This window comes from Charadrius vociferus, unplaced genomic scaffold, assembly GCF_000708025.1.
Source record: "Charadrius vociferus isolate BGI_N301 unplaced genomic scaffold, ASM70802v2 scaffold136, whole genome shotgun sequence".
Classification (NCBI taxonomy): domain Eukaryota; kingdom Metazoa; phylum Chordata; class Aves; order Charadriiformes; family Charadriidae; genus Charadrius; species Charadrius vociferus.
In genome coordinates, this window is record NW_009648960.1 from 1,308,692 (window position 1) to 1,330,391 (window position 21,700).

At 42.2% G+C, this 21,700-nt stretch overlaps 1 protein-coding gene across 1 annotated transcript in view; it reads right to left on the minus strand.

Annotated features, from left to right (window-relative positions):
• Window positions 1-968: 968 nt before the first annotated feature.
• Window positions 969-21,700, minus strand: part of UBE2F (ubiquitin-conjugating enzyme E2F (putative)) — an 86,111-nt gene continuing 65,379 nt past the window's right edge. The window contains exon 9 of the mRNA XM_009887565.1: window positions 969-1,222. Coding sequence (XP_009885867.1) covers window positions 1,172-1,222 — 51 coding nt within the window. The 3' untranslated portion in view covers window positions 969-1,171. The remainder of the gene's footprint in view (window positions 1,223-21,700) is intronic.

Below are 21,700 nucleotides of genomic sequence, written 5' to 3' on the forward strand. Positions count from 1 at the left end.
GCTCTGGCACACGACAGGCAGCAGACTTCTCACGGCATTTACTCTGAAGTGATTCCTGAGGTACATGCTACTCTCTTCTGAAGGATCTCTGCTTGCACATACTATGTTTGATATACAGCTACTTACAGAAAAGGCAATTATAGCATCATATCCTTTCAAATTACCAAAAAGCCAGGCACGCACGAGTGTTTAAAAAAGGGTGCAGTGCATTATTATTCTCAGCTGCGTTATTAGTCATTCACTTTCAGTGCAGAAGTTTGAAGAACACAATTAGGCGTTCTCCAGGTAACGGTGCTTGAATTTACTTTCATCAGATTGAACAGCGTCTGATGTTCCCTCGCCCCATCCAGACTGGAAAGCCAAAGGCAGATTTCTTAAAAAAAAAATCTCCCTTTCATTAAATTTTCACAGAAATATATAATATATATAATATATATATAAATTTACTAATACTACACATTTAATTAAGTTACAGATTAGCCTATATTTCTTTTAACTACTTCACACAATGAATAGAAACAAAAAAAAATACTGTGGCCCAAACTGGAGCTGAAAATAACAATGTAAAAGTTCCAAACGTGTGACAAAAACGGACTTACATTAAATATCATCAAGAATTTCAATATCAGAAGTAGAATTTCATTTAGCACTTGCATTCTGGCAAGCTCTAAGCCTTAGCTGAATGATGCTTGGAAAAGGCTCGTATTGTTTCTGCTCATCAAAGGCAACATTATTGTGATTTGGTTCACAGGAGACCATTTTATTGCCAACTTGAAGTGTTCCAAAACCACACTACCTTTTCTGTTTTTTTTTTTTTCTTCATTCCCCCCTCCAAACTAGGCAAGAGTTAAAAAAAAGTGTAATTACAATTTCAATAGTGATTTCTTTTAACTTCTCAAGCATATCTCATCAACAGGATATACAGTACAGTTCAGAAGAGTAAACATTTTTAAAAGTAAGCAAACAACTTTTTCAACCAACATACACAATTTCTTGCTGTATTTATGCTGAGCTCTCCTTTTAACATGGACAAGTTATGAAGTTAGTTTTCTTCTTCAGTACAACATGGACACAGGACTAGTACAATCCGGGCTGGTTTTGTTGTTGTTGTTGTTGAAGTTAAGGACAACTCTAGTACGGAAGCCATGGTTCTGCCATCCATCTCCCTTCATCATCTCGCATAGCGCTTAATGTAATCTTCAACTTTATTCCGAAAGTCCTCCTAGAGGAAAGCACAGTCAGAATTACCCCAAGCATGTCAGAGCGGGTCTCGTGTCGGGCTATGGTGGTGGTGGATTCCCAAATTAGCACCAGTAGGTCAAATTTCCATCAAGTGAAAGGCCTGCTGCTCTCCCTGAGATGCAGCACATGTTTCCCACACAGGGTATGAGAACTGAGGTGACCACTTGAGTCCTTGTAAGCAGATGTCTGCATTCCACCGGGTATCACCTCTGGGGACTGAACTGAACGAAGAGTTTGCCATTGACGGCTATCAACATAGGTGCAAACAGAGCGCATCTGACAGGTCGCCAGTGCTGGGAGGCCAGGCCCCAGCTAGTGGCACATGCCGCACAACAAAGATCTGGCCATGGATTTAGAGAAGCAAGGGAAGCTGTCCTTACCAGATAGAAGAGGCAAGGCTTCGGCAGGAACTGTTACAAAAGCTGCGCACCCTAAGGCAGCTCTGTCCCAAATACTCATTCTGGCCTCCCCCCGTAACTGCACAATATCGCAGCTCGCACGTAATTAAGCTAAATCAATCACTACCTTTTTTTTTTTTGTCATTTATTATAGCCTAGAGAATTAAAAATTCATCATCCAAATCAGTCATTTGTTAAAGTTGTTCAGAGGGAACACACTTATACCTATAACCCTCCACAGAAAACTTACGGGACTATTATATAACCTCTATCTATGGAAAAGCACACATTTCTGATGGTTTATCTTTATAAAGCACGGAGATGCTGAATGAAATCCCAATATACTTTCCTCATTTGATTCTTGTCCAAACCGGGTTGTCAGACAGATGCTACACTCCTGCAATGTTATTCTGAGTCTGAACCTCACCTCGCACGCTTACAGCCTGTTGTTAAATATGTTCAACACAAACACACCGAGTGGCCTATGCTCCAGATTCAAGTGGGGGTTTCAAGTGCATCTCGCTTGATTTCCACCTCCCAGTTTTGTGTGCTGCTTAGAATATAAAGCAGGAAAACCTGGGAAATTAATGTCCTCACGTCTGTTAAAAAATTAAAAAAAACCAATGCACACAACAGATGAAGAGGTTTTAAATGCAGTGTCCTGGTACGCTGTAACTACCTGGAGAGCAGGGGCCATGGAAGCACTGAAATCCTCTGCCCAACAAACCAAGGCGCTGCTTTTACTAGGAAGGGCACAAAGTCTCACTGCCATGACCTGAGGGATCACAGCAAGGCACGCTCCCGCTTTAAACAACATACCTTGTCACACAGAGCAGCTCCAGGTTTGCCCATACATAAAATGATGCCCTTCAAACACACACTGAGTGTTCTGGTACAGTCCACTCAGCAAACAGCTAAATAAAATCAAGTTTACAGACAGAGCAGCAGTTCATGAATCTAATGCTCCCTGTAAATAATAGCTTTTCATTGCTCAAGGACTTTAATATTAGGCCTTTTTTACTTTTTTGTTAACAGTAGATAAAAGGTGAGCATCGCAATATGCCCCATGACTTTGTACTAATACTAGTAGGAAGTCTGAAAAGTAGCAAGTAGTTGCTTTTAGCTGTGAGCTTGTTTTAAAAACAGGGAGAAAGCTGCCTTCCTATGCAGTGGCATGTAATAACTCATTCTGAAATTTGAAATATACAGTAAGATACTTTAAATAGAAGTAGAAATCATCAAAGCTAAAATATCCCCTCCCCAAGCTAACTTTGCCTACTGCTAGCTTGACTACACCAGCTGCGGTCCACCTTTTTTAAAAAAAAAATTTATTTCCCCCCATGTCTTGATCAGCATTTAGCTATACACTGCTACTAAAACTTTTGCTAGCCATCACATCACACCAGAATAAAGCAGTAATATAGCCTTTTTGCTATAGTTAGCCTTGGAATGCATCGATATTTCCTTGGCTCCAACACCACACTTCAAACACTTCCTGATCAGCTCCCTTTATGATGGTTTTCTGCCAGTGGAGTTTTCTACCAGCAAAAGGATAAAGGTTATCTCATGGTTAAAGTCCTAAATCACGGATCAAAGAACTATAATCCACCAGAAATGTTGTCCGTGATTTCATTTTCCAACTGATGAAATGCATCACAGAGATGTCCATGAACAATATGCAAAGTGCTCTGAATCTCAAAGAAGTCTGAAGCACAGTTTAAGGCCAAAAATATCATAGCTTTGAAAACAAAAATATAAATGCACTTTAGGGAAAAAAACACCCACCACTAATGGCTCTTCTCAAGAGAGGTACAGGTCTGTGCTTTGGAAGAAATAAAAGCAGAGAACATAAATGACAAGCATCCACTACAGGATATCATTGTAAGATGCTTGACACCTTGGCATCGGGCAGTATGAGCCCAGGTGCAGACAGCAGCCCTGCAATGACTGACTGCTAACACAAACCAACTCTTTAGTTGCAGAAATCCCTTTCCTCCTTAGAGACAGGCTGCCTGCACTTTAGGAGAAAGGAGCAGCTATTTTGGTATAATGGGGCACCTGCGAAAGGCAATATTCTGTGTAGTGACTTTTTAACCCTGCTGCAAACATACCCATTTCCATGCTCCGTACAATCGTATGTTAAGTGTGCTAAGAAACTAACACTACAGACCTAATGCCATCTTCATTTTAAGTAAGATTTCAGATACCAGGCAATGAAAACCTTCAATCCTTTGACAACAGTTCCGGTAGCCAAGTAACACCTTAAAGTGTTTACAACACGTCCATTAGAGTGGTTCCTAGATCTCAGGCTGCCTTGGGCAAGAAGATTCTCTAGGTAGCTTGAGCCCGTTAAAATATCACACACAAAAAAGGGACCTTTCGAATTTCTTTTCATGTCCGATGTGTTGTGGACTACCTCAATGCAAACTCGAATAATTACTCCTAATGGCAAACAATGCTGGAAACCTCTCACTTACTGGTTATGGTGGATGTTCCCAGTATTATGGATTGATCACTTGCAGCAGCAACACTCACTGTCAGCCTGTTCTTGAGCACTCACAACATCAGGGCACATTGGTCACAACACCGCATCTGATACAAGAAGCCTCTTGGACTTTCCTACTCTTGTGATTCTCTGAGACAGGTCACTAAAAGAAATTGGGCCAATGGACATGCAATAGGGCCACCTGCATCTTTGCTGTATCTACAATATCTAAGAACAGTGCAGTATAGGCAGCTCAGAGCATTCTCTGCTTTTTCACCAGTACCTTTACAAAGTTTTTAAATGGGAAGACGGACTCTCGGCACTGACTTAACTGAAACAGTACGTCAGCAGAGAAGGAAAACTCCACAAATCCACTCCATCACTGAGGCTGACTCGCCAGATGAAGCAACTGACAGCGTTGGCAAGAATATATTAACACGGTACTCGCTGCATGTGAACCTGGTTGCTGAACAGGAGGCTCTCATCCCATAGCTGTAATATTCCATCTTCACATGCCATATGGCTTAACAGTTCCTGATTAACAGGGGGCACTTTACTGTTGCACATCTGTTTATGTGCAGTACTGAATAATCAGAAGTAAAAAAATTAATCAGAGCAGCACATATTCTGCATTATAAAGAGGCACATACAAAATCTGTTAGGAATGCCCTGAGGAAGAAGGACTCATTTCACAGGGAGTGGAGCTGGAGATGTGTTGTTCACCTGGCACATGGATGCTGTGTGTGTAAGCACCCATCACCACGCAGTACGTACCTGCCCTGATACTCTCTGCAACACAGAGCTGTGCATTTCACCCTCTCTTAACTTACCTTCAAGCACAGATCCTATGTGTAGGGACTACGAGAAAGATGGGCTGGAAGGCAGGTTGTACAAAAAAAAGGTACTCTTTTTTTTTTTTTTAAAAAAAACCAAACAACCCAAGGTCTACGCACTGGAATGGAGCTTCTTTCTCTGATTCTTTCTGTGGCAGACTCCACGAAACTGTACCCAGCCCTGAGTCTGTGTGAGCGCCCTGAGCCTGAACCATCCTTTGATGCCAAGTCAGACACTGATGAGAAAAAGCATACCACGTCCCATGGCCTTGATGCTGAGAGGGAGAAGAGTCAGGAGGTTTGCTGCTGGAAATCCCCCACTATCAAAGCAGTTCATGTCAATGACCATTTATGCTCTTGCCAGAACGCTCGTCTAGCTGATGATGGTGGTTGTTTTGCCCAGTGGGACTCCTGCCACGTCCCTCTGGACCTGGATCACGTCCCGCTGCTGGCTTGGTCAGAGGCACAGCTGCCTACCTCTATGCTGAAGTAGTTTCCCACGTCATCAGAGTTGTCAGGCCAACAACTGATGAAGGGGGAAAGAATTGACTGTCACTGTGACGTTTTACTACAGAAGCACTGATGCTTGAAAACTTCATCAGAAATGACTCAGCCATTAAGCCCTGACAAGGCCATCAGTAAGTGCTGGCAATACTACCTGGAAGAGCTTTTCAAAGGGGAAATCTAATTTTAAATTACCATCATTTGCCCTTCATCAACATCACTGTACAGTATTTCATTCACAAATTTCAGGATAGAAGATAGATGGAGTAACAGGCTGGCAAAACTGCCTTTGGATTCTCTGGAGATGTCCCGGGTGGTGGGAAGAAATGAGGCTTCGGTTTCTCTGTGGGATCAGTACCTGCTGCCTTGCTTTGTTTAGGGTGGAGAGGTCTGTGCCTGGTGCTTAGCCAGGAGATAGACCCCCTCTGTGCAAAACAGAGTGACATGATTCAGGAACCTAAATTAGATTGTACAGGAAATTGAAGCTCAGACAATATCAGTATTCCCTTTGCACAATGACCATCCCATCACACAGCACAGTAATGGGGCGGACAGCACAAGTATCAGATTGTATGATTCAACAAACGACTTCCCCGTACCTTTTAAAGGAAAAAAAGGTATATGATAACCAGCTGGGAACAGGAAACTAAGAAAAATGTAAACAAAACAAAATAACTCTAAGCATACCCCAAAAGAGCACAGCAGGTCCTCTTCCAGCTCCAGTCAGATGCTAAGAAGTACGGGTGAGCCTGGACACAGCTCTGTGGGAACCAACCACTCTCACCCCCATGCCACCGCTCCCAGGCACCAGGCTGGAGAGTGTCCCCCCCGCAGGTCCCTGCCCTATCCCAGTCCTCAGCCTGGATAAGCAAGACCCTGGTGGAAGTCCAGCTCTAAAGGTGCTCAGTTCTAAAACCCATGTATGAGAAGAAACCATCTCAAATGGGAGAGTTTCCACAATTTTGGAGCAGACCCAAAGCAGCTTTGCCCTGAGCTGCAGGGAAGTGAAAGAGAGAGAAGAGCAGCATGTGAGTAGCACTGTGGGAAGCAATTGCTGCATGAGTAATGTTGGCCTAACCACTGTTTCATTTGATGAAAATCATATGGGGACAATCAATCAAAGGGAAATTCAAAATTCATCAGTGGATAAAGCGTACGGAATATATGAGCCACAAGATATTTCATAACATCGTTAGCTGGAAATTGGGTTACAGCACCATAAAGTTAAAACATATATCCTATTGAACTTCTCCTGGGTGTATTTTTGTAGTTAAACAAAGAAGTTTTGTTTCTACAAAGACATTTAACTAATAACCTTTAAGCAGATAAATATATTTATTTTAGTAAGAACTCTGGCAAAAGACATAAATTTCAAACAACTTACTGATTTCATAGTTTTCATTTGTACTGTATGTTCTTACCAGACAGAATGATACGTGCAAAGATTTGCATTAAGAAAATATTAAAAAGAATATCTTTATCTCATTAGCTTTTTATGAAAAGTACTGACTGATGTAATATTAGGACAATTCACTTTAGCCTCAACTGCTGCTTGTCTTAAAAACATGCCACAGTGAAATGAGATTAAAAAATATGGCAGACTATAAAAAGTTGTTAATATAAGGTATTTTACACTGAAGGCATAAACAACCTCAGTACCTGGCCAGAGAGGCAGTTTACCACAAATTATGTATCTTTGAGGAAGACTTGGGAGAGGCTATATAGACAATTACAGAAACCAAAGGAAAACAGCCACCCCAAAACCCCAGAAGAGAATTATGGTCTACAATTTGTAAAAGCATATTGAAGCACGCACTCAGGAACTAGATACCTTTTTGAAAACTGGGGTTTGACCTGATTTGGCACCTCTATGAGAAGAGACTTTTATTTTTTTCCAACAATTTATACTGCGCTGAGTTGTACTGATTAACTGCTTGTCTATTATTAAGCTTTTAATTTGAAAAAGAAGGAAGATCTGCTCAGTTATCCAAAGCAAACACAATCTTCTCTGTAAGTACTGTCACGACAAGTTTAGAAAAGTTGTAATGGAAACTTTATCTCAGGAATCTTTTTTTTTAAAAAAAAAAAAATTAAACCAAATGTATACATAAGAATTACACAATTAAAAAAAAAATTAAACCAAAGCCAATTTAGCTCATTATCCTTAATATACCCACTACTGGTACCACTTCACACACTGCAGTATTTGGCAAAATTTTTCTTCTTCCTATTCACAATACTGACCTCAGTTTCTGCCCTCAAATATGTTAGAGACCATTCCCTCCTCTTTGGGGGCTGTGTTCACAAGGTTGAAGGCCATACTGGCCAGTCCCTGCACAAAAATGAAAGCATCTGTCCCTCGATCACGACTGAAACAACCCAGATACTGTGACAACCTCTGATCCACCTTCACATCATTTAGATTTACAATTCTGTAAAATTCAAATGGAGACAAGATCACAGAAATACTCAATTGCTCCTGCCCTTCCCTCCTTTGTATTAAAAAATGAACTAATAATAATAAAAAAGCACTATTTTAACAGAACACTATTTTAATCCAAATTTTATCACGAAGATTAAATTCCAAACAATTTCTGCTGGGACCTTACTTGTGGTTTTACTTGAAGTGTTTAGTAAAGGGGTCTTCGGAGCACCAGGAGCCAAGCAACCATCAGATGACATTACTCAGCTCTAGCCAAAGATTTAGGAGGAGGATATAATAACCAGGTAGTTTTACCCATTAGCCCTATGAATTATATTTAAAGTGACCTTTTCTTTCTTTTCCATCTTGCAGGAAATAATGAGTATTCACGCCCATCAACCCCCACACACCCACTCTCATTTAAAAAGGAGCTGAATGAAACCTTTGAATAATACAAAAATCTCAAGTATGAGGTGTTTTTGCAATTCATGTTCCTACCTTGCTATCATTTCCCTGCCATTGTTTTATTTAGCTCAGCCTCTACATCATTTGAAGAATTTGCCAAGCTCTGTAATTAAATTATAGTTCTATGAAGAAAGAGGCGGGTGGGGGGGTGAAAAACCTATACATAGGTATCTCCCCCAGGCTCCTGTGCCTAGCAGGTGCAGTCGAAACAGCATCGATTTTCACAGCCCATGTTCTCCACTTCAGATTTTAAACGCTGTTTCTAGACGTTAAGCAATTCTGATTTTGCAAAATGATGAGAAAATGCTTTAGTAGATCTCTTTGGTAGCTTAATCCTAAGGGGGAAAATAGTGGAATCCTTGCTGTGGGGAGGGAATCAAAAAACCACTGCTCTGTTTTTGCTGCAACCATTTAGAAAAAAGTGGCATTATGGGGAGGAAGAAAAACACTAAGTTTTAGACCTCTTTCAAAAGTATCTGTACATATAGGTAGGTTACAGAATTGACGTGAAAAGTAGTGACCTGCCTGCCAGGACACTGCTCTGGGGAGAAGTCAAAGATGTGTTGCAATGACAGAGTGAAGCATTATCATGCTGAACGTGCACATCCATTTGTTCGAGATGCTCAGACCTTAAGTCAGAACCATTTCCCTCATGCTTCCAAAAACTTTCTGTTGTTTGCCAGCGAGGCACAGATAAAGGGAAAAAACCACTCTCTGAAGTTATCAGAAGAGGAAAGGGTTATGGATTAGGAGGCAGGGTGTGAAAGCTGTCAGGGTAGCCAAGGATAACTACATCGAAATCCATTTGTGCAAAGGCGAGGGAACCAAGCCAGCTGAAGAGGGCAAAGCAGCTTCCCAAAGAAAATCATTCCCGGGATCAAATGCGATGCGGGTCCTGACATTCTTGCCAAATCTGCCCTTTGGCTTACAGAGCAGCTTGGCTGAAGGCATCAGACAGTAGAGACTTTTGTGAGTCCTCTGGTCATACAGTCCAACGACTCAGCTTTTGCCCTGACTGTGACCATTTTTCTTATGACCGTTTATTATTTTGCCCAGGTTGCTGAAAACAAAGAAAACCTTCTGGGAGACTAAACCAGGGAGCATGATTTGCTCGGTCACTCAATGCCTGATGTCAGGAGCTTGTCTCCCTGCTCCTCCAACACTGCTGGGGTCAACCTGAGGCTGGCGCCAGGCGCACTGGCCATTTTGTCGATACAGTTGTTGAAAAAGGTTATAGAGAGAGCCCTTCAAGAAAATTACCTGAATCATCCCAATTACACTGATGTTAACCTCCCCTGTGCTACAAATGCACTTCCACCCATGAGGATGCCACTCATTCCCAAGAGAGGATATGTTCTCGGGATCTGAGGTCTTAATGGATAAATTACAAGTGCAGAGGAAATGGGAGCTGCCTGGGTCTGGCGAAAGGGTTTCTGCAAGTCATAGTCTACTCAAGTGAAACGACGTTCAAATAAACCTGACTGGGCAGGTGAGGCACATGGAGAACTCAGCTCAAAGAGGTTAGACTCCTCGTTTGCATTCAACAACCCTCCTGTATGTTTCTGTTTTAAAGCCATGCATTTTTCTAAAGAACGCAAAGCAAAAGCTTTCCTTTTAAGCCACTTATCTGCCTAATGCACGTAAAACAAAAGCTTTAAAACATCTGCATTTCTTCCACATTTCTGTCATTACCTCAGCAAGTCAAACCATCTGCAAAAGCTTAACCAACTTTGCTGAACCTGAAAGAGGCTCCGTCCATAATCAAAGTGTTATGAAAGATGGATATGGTTTCTATAAATACTTTCAGCATTAGGAAAATAATGTTTTTCCTATTTACATCTGTTAGCACAATTAGCAGCTGTGCTGTTACTCATTTGCACATGCTGTTTAATGTGCTTTATGCTCACTGGGAAAAGGCTGTAACAAGGACACAGAACATAAAATGGGGAGGCAACCCAAGCAAAACCCCAGAGCAGCTCTCTACATGCAAGAATACTGCAGAAAAACAAAATATGTATTCTATTGTGGCTGCCACAATTTCAGTGAGACCACCACCAAACAGGGTTGTTGGGTGTGCAGAGGAAGTGAAGGATTTACTGCAATAAATATGGAGATAAACAAATGCAATGACTCACAGGGCAAATTCTTATGAAAAGATGCTTTTGGACTGGGATGGCACTGTTGTTCTTAAGACAGTTAAGCTGTAATCAAACAGTAATAAAAACCCCACAACAAAAATTAAACAGCTTCCAAAAAAACTACATCAAGTTTGAAATCCTTTCAGGGCTAAATTCTTTTCCAGTGTGGTAAAAGCTTGAAAAACTAAGGTTAGCCTCTAATGCAATAGATCAAGTTCTTCCCTCAAAAAGCTCCTCCTGCCCCTTACTGACTCATAAACCATAAATGTGGCATCCACAGGCACTTGCACCAGCTGGAGACCCGTGGTCTGAAACAAACAGCTTGAAGAGAATTTCAGGACAATGAAGATGCTGGGGCTCTTGCTCTGATTTCTTCCCCAGCCATCCAAATCCAGAGGTCTGGAGGGCTAGGGAAGGCAAAGGCAATGATGCACACACTGACTGTCGGCTACTGCCCTGCTGACGTCTTCAGGCGTCACAGCGATACGCGCACACCCCCATCCTCGGCGTGCAATCGAATTGGTGCGTGGAGCAGCCCACATCTGAGCAGTGGCAGCGTACGTCAGGAAAGTGAGGCTGCAAGTTCTGGATCAGTTATGAATACTGTGGGATTCATTACACATAAGGGGAAAAAAAAGTTTGCTTACACAGAGATGACAGTTTTGTCTGGCCAAAGGTGAATATATACTTCAGTTCCTCAGATACACTTTGTGGGTGCATTTAATTAGAACAATTCTTCAGTGTTTCGTAACCCCTTTTAGAAGGAAACAGGAAATAGCTACTCAATGCAGTATCCAGGAATAAATGCGAATTTCTTATTTTACTTGAAGAAGGTTAAAAAACCCCTCACACTTTCATCACATCACAGTTTTGTACTGTTAGAAATAAAAAGCAGTATTCTTGAAAATGTTCAGAATCAGCTACTTCCTGTTAAGAAGAGAGATTTCAGGATGTGCGGGTGGTGCGGGGCTATCAATTTAAACAAGGGAACGAGGCTAAGTGGAAATCCCTATACTAGACAATGGGCAAAGACGGATCCCAGTCCGAGAAGCTCAAACATGAGCAAGTAAAACAGCACAGCAAGGATAAGACTATGCTAATTTAAGCAACACATTGACTCAAATATTCTACAATGCAAACAATGTAAAAAATGAGGGCCTGACAAAGCCAGCCTGAAGCAAACATAATGAGAGCAAGATCTGGGCATGCCTCCCCTTGTCAGCTCTAACGATATCCCTAAGTACTAAACAGCCTTTCTGTTGCCTACCCTTCCTTGAAGCTAAGAGCCAACTGCATCAACCGAGCTGTTGGCAAAGTACAGCACTGTACAAGTTGAAGACGAAAACATACTAATTTGTATCCTAAATTCTCAGACCCAGATCACAAATCAAAAGTCTGAGGAGTTCCTGGAGGCCCAGATCCTGGTAGCTCTTTCTGAATCTCTCTGGAAGAGCAGTCGGAGAAAACGCACCCCGAATGGGTCAAAGGAAGGGAGATGGCTGTCCTGGCTGGAGAAATCTGCTGTGTGCTTGCAGTACAAAGGGTAGCACTAAAAAGAAAGGTGAGGTTGGCACTCCAATCCGAAATGCTACAAGTCTCACAGAGATCATTTGTAATGATGACCCTGCAAAGCAATTACGCACACTTTTAAGTGCGATGTATCAGTGCTACAAGCACTAGGACAATCAGCTGAGATCCCTGGTAAAATAAACAGATGCCAAGAAGAAACAAAATAGTACAGAAGAAAGAGACATAGCAAAGAGGTCAAGTTATAACCTAGCTATGTCTTTATGCATTTCTTTTGCAAAGATTAATTGGATCATTCCATAGAAAGAACTGTCTGTAAAGCTGTCCTGAAGTCTCCTGACATACCTCAACTGGAGATAAAGCATCAGGAAACCCAGTAAAAGACCAAGGGATTCCTGAATTATTGTAGCAATCATCATATTTGGCAAAATATTTCTTACACTACAAAGTTTTAATTACAGTATCTTCTTACTGTTTATATGGGTTTATAGAAGCATCTGTATCACCTCAAACTGTTCTCTTCCATAGCCCCAGCAAACTCTTGGGAACCTTCTTTTTCACTATCATTTCTTGTGAAGACTTAGCATCAGAATAATTCCAACATCATGTGGAAGAGTGAAAGTAGAGAAGCAGAAATCCAGCTTACAGATGAACTGAAAACAACTAAAAATTATAAGAGGTAATCCAACAAGATGTTCAGACATGACAAAAAGGATAGCAGAACATATGCAAGCAGAGCAGCTAGTATGAAAGGAGCAGCCTGAGGAATATCAAGGAGGATTATAGAGCCCTGGGAGCAGCAGTCAGGGACTCTGGAGCACGGGTAGTTTTTTCATCAGTCCTCCCGGTCAAAGGCAACAGGGTTGACAGGGCCAATCAAATCTAGCAAATCAACAAACGGCACAGGACTGGTGCCACAGCCAGGGGTTTGGCTACTTAGACCATGCTTTGAGAACCCTGGTCTACTGGGGCCTGAGAGGGTGCACTTGTCAAAGAAGGGGAAGAGTATCCTTGGTCAGAGGCTTGCCAAGCTCGTGAAGAAGACTTTAAACTAGAGTTGCCAGGGGAGGGGAACCTCAATCCATCCCACTCCTACCAGTATGATGCCAATGCCAGTAATAGATGCCTAGAGCCTGGAGAAGGGTCACAGGTCTGCAGGAAAGCACCTGGAGTGCAGCACAAATTAATACCAGCTACTCCAGCGTGTAAGTCAGCTTTATCGGGGGCTCTATGCAAATGCACGTAGCATGAGGAATAAACAGGAGTTAGAGACACGTACACACCTGCAGGGCTATGATCTTATTGGCCTCATGGAGACATGGTGGGATCGCTCCTGGGACTGGAGTGTTGGAAAGGAAGGATAAAGGCTCTTCAGGAAGGACAGGAAGGTGAAATGAGGAGGGGTTGTCACCCTCTATGTCAATGACCAGCTGGAGGGCATGGAGCTCCACCTCGGGATGGATGAGAAGCCATCCGAGAGTTTACAGGTCAGGATTAAAGGGAGGGCAGAGACAGGTGATGTTACAGTGGGGGTCTGCTGCAGGCCACCTGACCAAGAGACCTCATTTTTAAAAAGGGAAAAAAGGAAGCCCAAGGGAACTACAGGCCAGTCAGCCTTGCCTCTATGCCCAGCAAGATCATGGAGCAGATCCTCCTGGAAACTGTGCTAAGGCACATGGAAAATAAGGAGGTGATTGGTGACAGCCAACATGGCTTCCCTGAGGGCAAATCATGCCTGACAAATTTGGTGGCTTTCTATGACAGCGTTACAGCCTTGGTGGATAAGGGAATAGCGGCTGGTGTCATCTACCTGGACTTGTGCAAAGCATTTGACACTGTCCCACATAACATCCTTCTCTCTAAATTGGAGTGACATGGATTTGACGGATGAACGACTCGGTGGATAAGGAACTGGCTGGATGGCCGCAGTCAAAGAGTTGTGGTCAATAGCCTGATGTCCCAGCGATGAGTGATGTTCCTCAGGGGTGGGTACTGGGGGGTTGGTGACATGGACAGTGGGATTGAGTGCACCATCATCAAGCTTACCAACGGCACCAAGCTGTGTGTTACGGTTGACACGCTGGAGGGAAGGGATGCCATCCAGAGGGACCTGGGCAGGAAGGAGAGGTGGGCCTGTGCAAACCTCATGAAGTTCAACAAGGCCAAGTGCGAGGTCCTGCACGTGGGTCAGGGCAATCCCAAGCACAAATATGGGCTCAGCAGAAGATGGATTGAGAGCATCCCTGAGGAGAAGGACTTGGGGGTGTTGCTTGGCGAGAAGTTCAGCACGAGCTGGCTATATGTGCTCACAGCCCCAGAAGCCAACCGTATCCTGGGCTGCATCAGAAGAAATATGGCCAGCACATTGAGGAAGGTGATTCTGCCCCTCTACTCTACTGTGGCAAGACCCCACCTGGAGTACTCCACCCAGCTCTGAGGCTGCCAACATAAGAAGGGCATGGACCTGTTGGAACAAATCCAGAGGAGGATCACCAAGATGATCAGAGGGCTGGACCACTTCTCCTGTGAAGACAGGCTGAGATGGCTGGGGTTGTTCAGCCTGGAGAAGAGAAGGCTCCAGGAAGACCTTATAGAGGCCTTCCAGTACCTAAAAGGGGCCTACAGGAAAGATGGGGAGGGACTCTTTACCAGGGAGTGTAGCAACAGGACAAGGGGTAACGGTTTTAAACTGGAAGAGGGTAGATTCAGGTTAGCTATTAGGAAGAAATCCTTTACTGTGGTGGTGGTGAGACACTGGAACAGGTTGCCCAGAGCAGCTGTGGATGCCCCATCCCTGGAGTGCTCAAGGCCAGGCTGGGGCTTTGAGCAATCTAGTCTAGTGGAAGGTGTCCCCGACCACAGGAGAGGTTTGGAACTAGACAATCTTTAAGATCCCTTCCAACTCTAACCATTCTATGATATGGCATAGAATTTTACAATTATTTTTTTTTTAATATATACCACTCTTTCTATAAATCTTGAGAATTAATAATGCAAGATGAAGAAGCAGCAGCTTCAAAGCCTTGATCTCAATTACTTCATAAGCAATCTTAATAGCATTCTTTCTATTGTTGGAGTAAGAGACAGCTGTACTGAAAATGAAAAAAGTGAGAGTTGTGCAAATATCCCCTGAAAATTAATGTATACAGTAGCCTGATTACTAATTACTTCAAATGTGGCTAAATACAGAAGAGTAAGACAGACAAATGCAAGTAAAAATATGTAGATCTTGTGACTACTATGAAGTAATGGAACTCCCCGCAGTGTCTGAATAGCTTGCGGGTAGTTCTCTTTACCAGAATAAAACTTCACTTAGTGTGCAAGAGTCTATTTGCAACCCACACATTTTTACCCATACAGCTACGGAATATCTAGCACAATCAAGAAAGGGCTTTAAAAGACACATTCAGCAAGCAAAGATAGCAAAATCTGACTGCCTACAGATTTGCAGACTATCATTACTACTGTCTCTCCCTTCCCCCACCAATACAGTTTTTATTTGATACTCTTTACCACCTCCTTCTCTCCCAGCAAGAACTGCAGTTCCTTCACCCTCCCTGCAGCCCTCCTGGATTGCACCCAGGTCTCCTCACCACCAGCTGAGGGAAAGGCAAAGCACATGGACTGAAAAAACATTCCTGCACAGGCCCAATGGCAGCCCACCTGGAGTGGGTTCTGGCTGAGCTTCCATGGGAGACTTTCCTGGTGGCTCACTCACAGACCATACTCTCTTTGCTGCTGCTGACAGTTTTCGTGACAGTTACAGGAATTGGATGTAAAGACTCTGCTGCTCTGTCAAATTTGATGGAAATCAATGTGTGTGTTGAAGAGCTACAGGGATTGAGGGGGAGGCTGGGATGAGGGAAGAGGACAGATGGATGGCATCCCTGCATAAGCCTTACTCCTTTACAAAAAAAAGACTAAAAAGCAAAGTAATTGCCAAGGGTTCACCTCAGTGGAGCTCCAAGACAAATAGATGAAGTATTGACTACATAAATGGACAGTGAAGCGGACTGAACCAGCTGAACTGCCAGGCTCAGGGAGTTGTGATCAGTGGTACAAATTAGTAGTGGAGTACTTAAGGGGTTGATATTGGGGCAAATACTGTTTAACCTCTTCATTAATGACCTGCATGAAGAGGCAGAGTTTGCTGGGAGGAGTGGCTGATACACCAGACAGGTGTGCTGCCATTCATAAGGACCTCGACAGGCTGGAGAATTGGACAGAGAGGAACTTCATGAAGCTCAACAAGGGGAAATGCAAAGTCTTGCCTGTGAATAACACCATCCACCAGTACATGCTGGGGGCTTTCTGGGTGGCAAGCAGCTTTGCAGAGAAAGACCTTGGGGTCCTGGTGGTCACCAAGCTGACCATGAACCAAAGACCACTAGCATCCTGGGCTGTATTGCAAAAAGCACTGGCAGCAGGTGAAGGGAGGTGATCCTTCCACTCCACTCAGGCCTGATGAGATACATCTGGAGTGCTGGGCTCAGTTCCAGGCTCCCCAGAACTAGAGAGACAGGGACTTATTGGAGCAAGCCTAGCAAAAGGCCACAAAGATGATTAGTGAATTGGAGCACCTGTCATATGAGGAGAGACTGAGCAACTGGCCAGGCCTGTTTAGTCTGGAGAAGAGAAGGCTTGGGGGGACCTCAATGGATATAAATAACTGATGGAAGGGTACAAAGAAGACAGAGCCAGACTCTTCTCAGTGGTGCACAGTGCCAGGGTGAGAGACAATGGGAATAAATTGAAATACAGGAATTTCCTTTTAAAGATTAGAAAAAGGTTTTTTTTTACTGTAAGGGTGGTGGAACACAGGAACAGGTTGCCCAGAGAGGTTGCAGAATCCTTAGAAATACTCAGAATCTGACTGAACACAGTCCTGGGCAACCTGCTCCAGCTGACTCTACCATGAGCACAGGTGCTAGACTAGATGGTCTCCAGAGGTCCCTGCGAACCTCAGTGACTTCATGATTCTGTGAAATACTTTCTGAAAACATCTCAAGGATGAGGTGCGAGAAAACTCACAGTTAGAGGACAAATAGCCCTCCTAATGTGATTCAGAATCACTGTTCACTTGATTATGTCGCGAATAAGCAAGAAAGAACAAATAAATGTTTCTATCAAAACCTTTAACTTCCAGTTACAATAAAACACAAGCTTATTTTCATGTAACCTGCCAGCTACCTAGCAAATTTTTCCAGTGTCTCCTTACTCAATTTCATCTTTATCCATCATTTTATATATTTTCAGATTATTCTGCTGCTGTTACAAGAATATTATGCTGACAGTCTCCAAAACAATATCCAACTTTTATCAGAGAAGTGAAAGGACAGAAAACAGAAATCCTTCAAAAACAGTAGTGGCACTGAGGTTGACACATCTATCTATACCAGAGTGATACACCAAACATAGGAATATTTTGTTAAAAGCATAATTTTAGTCTTGAGAACAGAGGAGGAAAGTGTCGGGCTTGTCAACTCAGTAATTCCCTCACTCTCAGCTCCACAAACTCTTTTGTTCTACACCTAATCACTATTATCTCATATTCCAATATGTTCAAGACCAAATTGTTTAGCTTATAATACATGGATGGATTCCTCTCCTTCCCTTACCCAATTAGTTTTACAGCCTAGGAAACTTTAATCAAAAAATGACTTTAAACCCTAAGTGCCCTGCAGTTCTGTATCTCTTCCCACTTACAATAATTTACATTAATTTTGTTAAATTGATTGCTTCTAATGATCAAGGCAAAAACTTTCTTTTCCTTTCTACCCATTTTAGTAGCTATCTGTACTGTGCTGCCTTCTTCAGCAAATTATCCTCCTGATGGCAGCCTTTATTTTTATTTTTAAAAAGATGGCAACCGACTTTAATTACACACAAGAGAATTTCCTTTCAGCAAGGACTGCCTGTAGAAGATAGTAATTTATATCATGGATGAGTAACCACTCATCATGAGGATGAGTGAATGGTGTGGAGCCACTGCCAAGCCATTAAGAGCAACTCCCCTCTCAGCAGCTCAAGGAGAACGGTTTCAAAAACCCAGGTGAAACCTTTTTTTGTCAGTGTTACACAGTGCCAAAAAGGGGCTCCTCAAGGGAGAATGGATATCTGAACCAATTCAGACAGAAGAGTTACTGCTAGGGACTTGATCTTAAGACTCACACCGATTTCCATGCCAAACATTCTCTACTCTTTATCACAAACATGGGCTGATTGTAACGTTGAAGTTTCTAAGATGTAAGAAAGAACCCCCAGGACAAGAATCTCAGCTGTGATTGCAGTCAGGGCAGCGCAGTGTTGATTTAAACAACAGTCCAATATCAATTCTGAAAAACAGAAGAGGGATTTATTTTGCAGGCAGATAAAGTAGAACGTCAAGCTTAGATTACAAAATTGGTTGCTTCTTCCCTTACGCATTTTAGCTTTTCTATATAATCAGATACTGTGGCACCTACAAGTTAGAAGGGCATCGCAGCAGAGAAGAGTGGTCTGTCTTTACTCCTTCAAAACTGAACTTGCCAGAGCAGAGATAAAATAGGTGAGAGAAGCTGTCTGTGTAGGAACATTACAGCAAGACTGAGACACATTCAGGTCAAAATTAAGGAAAAGATAAGAAACAGAATGCAATTTACATACCAGCGTATTAATCCAGGACTAAGAGGATCCAACTGAGTGCCTAGACCCCCACTGCTTTAATGTCCTACCCAGGGTAAATAATTTCCCTCTCTACATCACTACATTCCCACCTGTAGAGTAGCAAAAACACGATGAGGTCTCCATTAGTGTGTTTTGTTTCCACTGATGAAATACCCTAAATAAGATTATTATCTCAAATTAGATCTCAAATTTAACAGTGACTTAGAGTGAACCGAGAATGCCCGAACACCTGTGGCCCCTTGCCACCTAGGCAGCGAGAGGAGGCAACTACGTCCTCTTACCATGATAACATGTCCTCATCTGCTTCAGGGCTCTGGCACTTTGTATAACGTTAAGTCACATCTACAAGAAACTACGCTCAAATTTGCAGTACTGAATGATCAAACTAAATTCATGAACACCAGATTCTATTATATTCACACAAAAATAAGTGTCAAACACATCTACAAATTCTCCTGTAAACCCACATCAACCAGCTTCATGATACTGAAAGAAAAAAAAAAAGCCCACTCTATTTTTCTTTAAATCTACTTCTTCAGTTTATTATTAAAGATATCAAAATGAAATCACTTACAATTACTACTAATCACTACAAGAAAAATCAAGACAAGGTGAAAAGCTTAGCTTGGCTGCAGCCACTGGAGGAAAAACAAACAAATTTGCAGTGGTGAAACATTAATTTTCATTCCTGATGAAGCAAATAAGAATCTTAAACCAAAGAATTATCTTTGTTGCTGTCTTTTAAATCTTTCAGAGTTATCTACCTACTTAAGCTTTGCAGACGGACATCTGCAAATTTTCAGACAATATGAAATAAATAGAATATTCAAAATATGTCTAAACCTGGTTTACTGCCTCTTCTTCCTATTAAATGTAATTCCTATTTATTTTTCAAGAGGGATTTCAGCTCATGGGTTCATATGCTCAATGACACTAAAGAATCAAAAGCAGCTGTTTCCTACAACAAGAACTGTAAGTACTCTGGAAGTTATAAAGGACTTATTTTTAGTTGAGTGATATGCTAATACCCCAGCAGAGTTAGATCAGCACTTCACTGCAGTAATGCAAGAAACCCAGCTACCTGCAGCTACAGCATTCGTTAGGTATCTTGTCTCTCTAGATTTCACTGCTGGTGAGTATGTACCCCCCCATCAGGTTCTTCTGGCCAGCAGCACCATTAGAAGTTGCTTCTGTTGTCACAGCCAAATAAAACACAGTAAAAGCAATTGCCCAATCCTCCAGGATAAATATCTGTAATTTAAACACAAAATTACAGTGCCTGACCATAAACTGACATAGTGGAGAGTACTACCTAATCAGAGAAGAAGTCATGTAATAACCAGCATCCTTACGATATCCTCAAATGAGAAAATCCTGTGGGATGCTTGATTCAATGGCTCTGGATAGACATAGCTCTAAATTGTTCCTATGAAACTCATAGAAAGCCTGATTTCCAGTGCTAAAAGTAAGTACAAAATATGCTGAAATTAATGTCAATGTTAACAACTGCTGACTCCAATGGACAGGGCTGCCCACATGACCATACGTATAGGTATCGTGGCTATGGTCAATCCATACACTCAACAGAAAGTCATGGGCTCAAAATTAGTAACTTATTTGTAGCTTCTGCTGAATAATAAAATGTATTATGTAGAAAGTAATTCATAGGTTACATGGCAAATGTTTTATGATTGAAATCAAGCTCTTTCAAGATACCAGGAAAAAAAATACTCTGGCTTTATAGATTTTGTTACTGAATATTCACACTACTGACAAGGTAATCAGTACATGATGACAAGCTGAAGTTTTCAGATAGTTTCCTCCTAAGTCTGCCAACACAGGGCTCGAATCCATAGAAAAGACCCACTCCCTGACAACACTTCATTTGGCTGCTGTAACCAACCCACTTCTCTCCATTTACTTTGCCAAAATGAACGCGAGGCTGAACAAGGTAATATTTGAAGTCAGCACCAGCGTGGTGCTGCGAAGAGGTTCCAGAAAAATTTGTTTATCGCTGATCTACCACTTCTTTATTCTGCATTCAACAGGTCAAATGAAATTTCAGACTATTTTGACAAATATTCAGTGGACTATACTCCCTTGACTGACATGTATGTAAACTTGGTTTCATAGCTAAGAACACAAACAAGCAAGATGCTGTCAGACGTTATCCCCTCATGCTGTGTCAAGTGAGCCATCAGCCACCATACCCAAAAGTGCTGGCACAGGCTTATGCTCTGGATGCAGAAGAGTACGACTGCGGAATCTCTGCCTTTAATCAAGAAATAGCCAGCACCATCAGGTACTCTACAGAAGCTGGAAGATGTTTTTTGACTCTATTTGTTGACGTGTTCATACCAAAATTCTCCTGCATTGCTTCTGCGTGACAGGTGTGCCTGCATCTGTCACTCCTTGATCATTTTAGAGCAGGAAGCTACCGTGTCTCAATAAATTATAAAATAAATTGGATGAAGGCAGAAATTCAAGCAAGCAGCACAGAGCTGTCAGTCATGAATTTGATGTTACTGACAAGCACGCAGCAGAAAACAGGCTGGTAACATGACATGCCAGATCTCATAACTCTGCACAATTCGCAAAATACCAGGCTACCTACATCACACTGGAGCTAGATATTATATTACATCCTTCCAGTAACAGCAAAATTGTGTTTTTTATCTCCATTCATTTATGCAAGATTACATTAGGGTATGTTAACCCAGCACGTCACTAACTGCTTGCGATCCCTGTCCGTACTGCGATCGGAGACAGGAATGAACAGCAGATGATCTGTATTCGCACTTCATTACATCCCTGGATCTTGCAGGAATAGTTAATACATTTTCATGTGCCATGCTGAAATGGAGGAAGGGCAGTTAGCTAATGCTGTTTTGTGGAACAGCTACTACGAGATCAATGTAAAACTAAATACTCATCCTGAAAAGCTCTGAATGGTCTCAATTCTTTTTTAATTGAAAGAGAAACTGAGGGCACCCAGCACTTTGCACATTTAGATGCACAGT